At 41.9% G+C, this 8,832-nt stretch overlaps 1 protein-coding gene across 2 annotated transcripts in view; it reads right to left on the bottom strand.

Annotated features, from left to right (window-relative positions):
- Nucleotides 1–4,488: 4,488 nt before the first annotated feature.
- Nucleotides 4,489–8,832, bottom strand: part of FAM20B (FAM20B glycosaminoglycan xylosylkinase) — a 55,442-nt gene continuing 51,098 nt past the window's right edge. For both annotated transcript variants that reach the window (XM_036916780.2, XM_036916781.2), the window contains one exon: nucleotides 4,489–7,521. In XM_036916780.2, the coding sequence (XP_036772675.1) occupies nucleotides 7,290–7,521 (232 nt within the window). In that variant the 3' untranslated portion in view covers nucleotides 4,489–7,289. The remainder of the gene's footprint in view (nucleotides 7,522–8,832) is intronic.

The raw sequence follows: 8,832 nt of genomic DNA, 5'->3' as shown, positions 1-8,832 counted from the left end.
GCTTGGAACAACAAGCAGTTTCTAAGACATTCTTGGCAACAGACTTGAGGCCCTCTTTCCTCGGGGATCCCCTTATATGAGAAGTCAACTGAATTTGCTGAAGTTTTAGCAGAGCTTAATGCATTTTCAAACCCCCGAGTTACTGAAGTCCCTGGTCTGAGAGCCATCTTGTCCTAGGAAGAAAACTACTTGCTAGAGATCAAGGAATTTAACTAACGCCATAGGCTCAGAGGCTTTACGGTTGGGTTCTCCAGACAGGAAGGTGAATCCTAGTTGCCATGCCTTATGTGTCCCAGGCAAATTGGTTCATCTGTTAAGAATATTAAGTAGACACTGATGGACAGTGACTGTAATGGGGTGTGTGGTGGGGACTTGATAATGGGGGGAGTCTAGTAACCATAATGTTGCTCATGTAATTGTATATAATGATGCGAGAAAAAAAAATTAAGTACACAGACATGAGCAGCTGGGGAAGATTAAGTACAAGGAAAAACCGCTCAAACCGCCAAGGTAGGGCTCTCACGAGCAGACAACGAACGCTTTGCAGGGAGGTAACTTCTTGCCTATCTGGACCAGGACAAACCGGTCCCAACAGGTACCAAGGCAGGTGCAATGGAACAATGCTAAGAACTGTCCAAACCACACCTCCTCATCTCATTAAATTAAAATTGTGATTTTGCTCTGGGCTTTTCTGTGTGCATTTTGGGGAAAGATGTGCACCAAGAGGAATGGGTGTATACTTACAGATGTAAATCAAATGACTCTACCCTGTCAATCAAAAGAAGTGCCTTCCAGTGGGGTGGTGATAAACACTCTTCCCCAAAAAAGTTCAGTGCCTTTGTTTACGGTGACTCCAGCCCAGTCCTCCCTTGGAGTGTATTCAAATAAAACTTTCATTCTGCTTCGCTACTGTGTCTCTGCCCTTCAGTTCTTTGTTGCAGCAGGGACAAGGACCGAGGAGAACAAACTCAACCCATAACATGTTCAACCCAGTCTCTGAGATCACTGGATGCCAGGTCTGCTCTTCCCTCACAGCTTGCTAGAGTTGCTCCTGCCTTTCATTCAGCTACAGGAATTAGGGAAGCACCTTTGTTACGATACCACGATATTTAAATTGAAGAGTAATGTGCATGTGTATGTCTTAGCCACTCAGTGATGCCAAAGTTGAACCCAAACCCTCCACTGGGCAGGAGCCAGTACACCAGTGCTGCATTATATGCAGTCAAGCTCATGACGCCTTCAGGAGCAGCAAACAAGAACATACCATTATGCTTACTTGGAAATTGAACACATTAACTCATTCAGTAACTGCTGTTTGAGCATGAATGGAAATCCAGTATAGTGATTAACTGAATGGCCCCTTCCATGTCCTACGTGTGACTTTGGGTGTTCCTTAACACCCTATGCTTTATTTTTACTGTCTATAAAATGGGGGTAATAAAATAGTCACTTCACAGGGATGCTGTGAGCGAACTCAGCTACATGTTAATTTGCTATTATATATGTCCCACCCTGGAGGCAGCTCTGGAGAGTCAACCCAGGAGGCTCCGATGGCTTTATTCATACTGGTTATGTTTAAAGATAAATTTATGGTGATAAAATTACTAGTATTAACACTAGTTTCTTAAAAAAAAAATCCAAGTTTTAAGATGGAAATAAATGTCTCTCTACTTGTAACTTTCAAGTAGAACTAACTGCTAATTTCTGAGATGTTTTGAATTTAGCATTTCACAACAAATAAAGTAGGTAGCTGGAAAGTTCTTGGACAAACATTTTGATTTCAGGAAGACATCTTTTTCCTCAAAGAGTAGAGGTACATGTTTTTTTCACCAGAGTCAGTCCCTCATAAAAACAATGAATCCAAACATGGATTTTTAGACAAGCCTCTAAAATAAATTGCTAACATTCATTCTCAGGGCTTGGAGGTGCTGGCTGAGATTCTAGGAGCCAGAGCACATGGCAGGGGCCATCCAGAGGTGGCTGTGAAAACTACAGGCTGCTGGGATGATGTAGCCACCAAACCCTTCTCAGTGATACTCCAATGCGCTCCAAGGACCAGAAGCACTGGCGTCACCGGAGCTTGTCAGGAATAATCTCAGGCTTCAAAGCTCCCTGATTAAAACCTGCACTTTACCAAAGTCTTCCTAAGAGAAAACAGCCACACATCTTTCCAGCCCTGCTGAAGGAGGCAGGATATCATTTACCTTGAAAACAATTTTGGGGTAAAAATCAAGTCTTTGTCTCCAAATCAACTTGGCACGTCAAAAGTGAACTGAAAACATGAAATCAATGTTTCACAGCTCGCCCGCCTGCACACCAGTGACTCCTTTATCTGTGCCATATAGCAACTGAGGCAGCAGAGTAGCCTTGAGACTGTCCCTTCAGAGACAGGGGACACCTGATGGAAACGATAGGTTGCCCCTGAAGGGGCATTTTCGGTGACCCAGCTACTGAAAACAGAGTACAGGCCTGGAGGCCCCTGCACCTTTTGAACCTGCAGCTTGGCGTGTCTGGAGTCAGGGGTCTGACACACCCGTCAAGCCGAGATCGGCCTTCCCTTCAGTGCCGGTCCTACCTCTCTCTCTCACACTCCTGACCCACGATTCTTTCCTGACCTGTATTTCCACTGTAATCAATTCACATAATTTCTGAGGCACTTGCACTTCACAAGCAGTTCTTTTCTGCCAGTATCATAGGCTCTTTGAAGGAAGGGACAGTCATTATCGTGTCCATGGCATCCACAGCGCTCAGCAGTATCCAAATGTCTACTGAAGAAAGACCAAATACATTACAAGCTGTAACTTAGTACTATTATTCCCAGGGATTTACATGGCAACTTATAAAACCCACCCATACTAAACCAGTGGTGCTGATTATTCTTGTTTCTATCTTACAGAATGAGGGCTGCTGAAAATCAGTTTTTATAGGCAAATACATGGGGTCAAACTCACCCATAACAGAACCATTCAAGGCTTACTACAAGTCTTTCTGGTATGTTTGAGAAGCAAATGAAGCCTGCAATCTTGCCTGGAAAAGGACTTACTTGGTGAGTCAGGGAGGAACACGGACGAGGCTTCAGCCTTCTGTTGGTATACAAGTGTGGATGACAAAAAGTGGCATAAACAACACTGCTGCAAACCAAATAAAAAATCTTAATTCTGTTTGGTTGTCTGGTTGAGGTTTATGATGCTAGATTTCTATTTCCAAAGTTGGGTGTCCTAAAAATTATAATCAGGGCGATCAGTCTTCCCTTCCATGCCCATAGGGTACTGTGCCAAATGTTCTTTGGGATTGTTTACCTCTAAAGAAACTGCAAGAATGTAGTCAACTACTAAATGTAAAAAAAGCACCCAAGAATGATCTGTAGAAATTTCTGTCACAGTCACAAGCTAGCACAGGCCTTTGGAAGACAAGTGAGGAAGTGTAAAGCTCTGACCCACATGATGCGGAGAATGCCAGTGGGAGTTTAAGAGAGTGCAGAAACTGTAATCTTCTGCCCCCCTAACAAAACAGATAGGAAACTGGAACAGAAAACACTGGAAATAACCTGAAAGGCGGGGGGTGAATAAAAGATGACACATCAATACTTATTAAAAATCTTTATTCATTTACTTTTTTTCTCAGAATTGAAACCCAAAGAACACATTAGAAACGTAGGTGCATTTCTGTCTCATCCGGTCTTACCAAGCACAACCTCACTGGTGCAGCAGCTGAGAGGAGATCCTTAGCTTATCAGAAACAGAGGGCAGTGGTTCCTAACACCTCCCTTTTAAGTAAATGAATTAGCTTCCCATTAAGTTATTCCCAGTTCCCTCCCAAAGGTTTGGTATTTGTGAGTCACACCTTAGTTCCTTAAAAACCTGTGGCAGGTCAGCACCCAGCCCCTGCCATTTCACCCAACTTGAGGAATTGAAGGGAGAAAACTGGCCTTCCCCTGTACAACAGGTTTCACACAATCAGGCCTGTCTGACTCCCTCGTGTGCCTTGCCAGGGCTGGCTCAGGGGCTGCTCAGTGGGCGTTTGCTGAATGAATGGCCCTTAGGTCACTGACGGTCCACTCAGAGAAAGAAGAGAGCCTTTCACTAGTTTCAAGTTCTTCAGCAACATAAGTCGGTGTTTCCCTGTGTCAAAATAAATATTTTTTTCTTGATAGAATACACACACGACTATATATATACATACATACATATACATACACCTTTACTCATGTTTCCTGAAGCTCAAGTGCACACGGTAGCTCCTGCAAGACTGCTCCCTGACTGGGGCTGTTTCACCATCGTTGAGGTGTGCTCACTTACTGATCAAGCAAGAGTCCACTGACAAGAGAAGCTGAAGGATGATGGTGGATGGGGAGGGAAGGCCAAAAGCTTTTTTAAAAAGAGAAAAGACAGATTTCTTTGAAAAAACATGTTGCCTTAAGGTGACACTGAAAAACTCCCCTGTGTAGGAGTCATTTTTCCCAAAATATGCAATGGGATGTACCTGAAATCTTGTTTCTTTCTTATATTTCATTTGACACAGTAATCCTGAGTGCAAACATGGAGAAATGCCTTATTAATATGTTAATAATATACTCAGCAAAGCAGATCCTATGAATGTTTTATAGAATTATTTATGATCAAACCCACAATATAGCCTCATACTAAAGAACAATTTTAGAATGAAACATCTATGCCCGTATTTCCCCCAAACTCTGGAATAAACATATTTTAAAAAGTAGATGGGCAGGAAATGACATCAGTTCTAATTTTCCTAGTTTTATAATATTAAAATGTATCCACATCTACCCTTAGATGTTAGCTAGGCACACCCAAGTTAGGGCTGACCAAAAATCATTCCAATGTCTTATTTGATTATAATAGTGCTAGACTCTAATAAATAAACCATAAAGAGGATAGACAGTGTTACCAAACTTTAAAGAAAGATATCTACCTCTTTAAACAGAATTTAGTGTTTGTGAATTTTAGGGCTGTAAGTTTATTGCTGGTTTTGTCCAAGATTCACCTAAACACTCTCCAGCTTAATCCAATCCTGATCTTCTAAGGGCCATGTCACACTACTTTTTTAGCATAAATCTAACTTTAATCCCTGTAGATCATGAATTTTAAAATAGTAGGTAAGGAGAACGAAATTAAACATTTTCTACAATGTTTTGTGAAAAGGATGAGACATTTTCAAAGCAGCTTTCCCTCCTGCTTTTCTCCTTAGCAGAATCTTCTGCCGTCAACATTGTGAAGAAAGTTCCCAGGCTGCGAACAGTTCTTACTCATCACACTGTGGCATATTAAAGGTATTGTGTTTGAATGAACACTGATCCATTATTTAGTTTAACTAACATTTACCAAGGAAAGCAGTGCTGACATCCTGCCCATCTCCCTCAAGCTGATGCCTTGATGAGGCAGGGTATCACCTAAGGCGTCCTCAAGCTCAACTGTGCATTTCCCTGCATGTGCATAGTACATGGCCTTCAAACTGCCATCTATGTCTCCTTTTGGTAACACTGTTTTTCAGTGTTTGTGCTAGTATCTGCCTTCCTGAATTCAGTAGCTTTTCTTATAACTCAGCCCATTCTTGTCTGCATCTCAAAATGTACATACAAAGTACAAAAGTATCCTAATTTCGTGCTATTTTAAAGTAGTTACAGCTTACTCAGTTATATTTCAACAGGAGAAAATTGGGGCATAAATTCTAAACTGTAGTAATTTGGAAGGGTGGTTGCCTAAAACTGGTTTCCAGTGGCTGGCATTAAATTTGTTCAACTGCACTGTTTAAATACTAGTTCCTGCTTGACATAGGCACAAAACTGGAAGAGCACCCAGACAAGATGCAGGAGAGAAGCACATAGTTTTGTGTACACAGTGACTGGCCCTGTATTTTACTGTAACCACTTACATGTCAAATTGCTTTGCTAGAACAGTGAACTATGCCTGTGTTTTAGCAACCTGAAATTGGAGAGTGCTAATAGAAGAACAATACTATATCACAGGTTCACAACTCCAAACAAAATTAAATGATGAAATTAGGGTTTGACATAGATCAAAATCTTAAGGCTCTTCTGAGTAACCTCCTTAATTTTTTTTTTTTTTGAGGGTTCTCATGTTTTATTGTTTAGGTCTTTTTTTTTTTTTTAAACTTCCTTAATTTTAAGGCTCAGAGGGTTAAAAATCTTTGTTTCCAGTTTTCTGGATGGCCCAAATCACAAGACAAGTCCAGACACCAGGCAGGATGTGCAGTATCATCTGCAGGGTGAGCTGGCTCTTCTCATAAGAAGGCACAAACAGGATTGCCATTCTCTTGGGAACAGTAGCTTCAATGACCAAATGCCTTAAAGGCAGAGGTGGAAATTCATTTCAGAGGAGAAATCAGGACGGCACAAATGACAAAGGCAACCTAACTCTTATTAAAGGTATTATTTCAGTTGGTTTTGTTAATTTTGAAAGGATTTGCCTGCTTTGGGCAAAAGGAAAAAACGTCTGCATAAGAGAATAGTGCTTGCGTTGAAAGAATATAATCTGCAGAGACAATCTGTTTGGTTAATTTGGACACAACTGTGAGAATGCAGGTTGTACTCAGGTGCGAGTCACCTTAACATTCTCACACCTTAAGAACTTAGATACAGCGGAGCCTGTTTCTCATGAACGCAATCATCTCTCGATTCTGGTTCCACCAAGTGTGTCTCTCCCTCCCTCCTTTGAGCATCATCAAAAGCGCTGCCACCTAATCGCTTAAAAGTGCAGAAATATTTCCTGCTTTTGCCCTTCCCTCTAATCCTATCTGAAAACGTACCCTCTTCAAAGAGCACGCTATTCTGGCTCAACAGAGAGCCAGGTTCTACTTGTTACTACTCCTCAGGGGGCAGTGAAATCCCCAATGTGACTAGTCCTGGTCAAAAAGGACTCTAGATTTTGTGTTTTCAGAAGACCCACACACATGGAGAAAGGACTACGAGGATGAACTCCAAATACCCGCTTCAGAACCAATCCCAGTACTGTTAGGCCTCTATGTGTTCTCTGGCATGACACTCAGGATGACCAACCATGCTGCCCACTGGGAATACGGGCAAATGCCAAGAAGTAGAAGGTGGTTTGGCAGGAATGTCTCCATGGTGAAGTTTGTAATCTTTGCTTCAGTTTCCACTACAGAAAACACCCAAGAAATCCAAGGCCACCCTGTTCCTTATCACCAGAACTTGCTGCAGGCCATCTCTAAACCATCTCGTACTTCTTGGAATTGATTGTGCTGTTTCTCTATCCCTGTAAAAACAAGTTTCACTTATTCTGTGTTGAGAATTACAAGTGGGAGAGAGGCATCCTGTCCTCCACCAGCACAGTGTCCATCCCAAACTGGTCAGTGCACTGCTTCACGGTGGCTAGGACACTCAGGAGCCGCTGGTCCACAGCGTCCAGGTGAGGGTCGGAGAGCACTGGGGAGATGGGGTCGTGGGCCATGGCAGATTTTAAGGCAGACTTCAGCACACCATTCTTTAGGTAGTTCAGTCTGTTCCAGGTAGAAACCCGAATGCTGGAAGAGAGAGGGTCAGGACAGGTTACATAAGATCTATAAACTGGAGTTTAAAGCCTGCTTAGCAGACAAAAGTAAGGAAATAAATATGTAAAATATCTCAACTAAAAAAATAATTTGCTCCAAAGTATTTCTACATTATAAGTAAGTCACATTATCACATTTTGATATTTTTTCTAGGTAATTAGAGATATATACAAATATTTCTACATGCTTACTACAGTGCTATTTATAACGGGAAACAGGAAACAGTCTCAATATCCAACAACTGAGAAACAGTTAAATAAATTATGGCTCATCACCATGCAGCCATTAAAAACAGTTATGAAAATTAGTGGCACGGGAAAATGCCCATGATATAATATGTGTTGGGGGGGAAATCTGGAGGAAAAAAACTATTTTACCCCAAATCTTTGGGAAAGGAGATGTGTGTATATGTACACGTACACACACACACACACACACACACACAATTAGAATGAGGTCACTACAATATTAATGGGAATTATCCTTACATCTTAATGACTAACTTTAACCTCCCTTTTTTCATATTTTTGAGTTTCAAAAAATCTCTACCATTAATATTATAAATAGGAAAAGTTTATTTTAAGGATACCTATTTTCCTTAATTATTTCACCAATAAAGAGGACCTTTTGTTCACCTCAGAATAAATATGGACCTTTTGTTCACCTCAGAAGAAATATATTTCCTCCCTACGGGCAATGTGGAAACCACTAGGTATACAGAAAAATCTGACTGCGTAAGAGAGAGCCTGCAACTATTTAAAAAGATAGATCTTTAGATAAATCATTGAAGAGACAGAAAAGCACAAAGGCAATGTGGTTCTGCTGTTTTAAAATATACTACAAATGCCCAGAAAGCATCAAAGCTTCCCCTTTGGGAAGGAATCACTTGACTGCCTCTCAACTCCAGATTCACTCTTCATAAATGCCCTGCCACAATGGACAGAAGCCATTTAAGCACATCTCCTCTTCAGCTTTCTCAGTAGAGGGCACTGCAGGCACATGGCAGCAGCAAGGGGCCCTCCAGTGCTGCAGGGGCTGCTCAGTGGGTCAGCAGTCCGGGGAGGTCATCAAACGGAGCTCCGCCCTGGCCACATTCCCAGAATGGGCAGGCCCTTGGTGGCCTTGTCTTAACATGGAAACCACTTGCCCATGATGACACCTGGATTCCCTCTACAGACCCACCTAATCCTAAAGCAGCAGCACTAATATCAGCTGGGACTCACCTTGCTTGGCTACACAGACATGCACAGCCAGGGGCACCACTTCTGGTCAACTCCCAGAAAC

The sequence above is a fragment of the Manis pentadactyla genome, chromosome 9 (genome assembly GCF_030020395.1).
Source record: "Manis pentadactyla isolate mManPen7 chromosome 9, mManPen7.hap1, whole genome shotgun sequence".
NCBI lineage: Eukaryota > Metazoa > Chordata > Mammalia > Pholidota > Manidae > Manis > Manis pentadactyla.
Note: the sequence above shows the minus strand (reverse complement) of the source record. Positions and strands in the feature narration are given on the sequence as shown.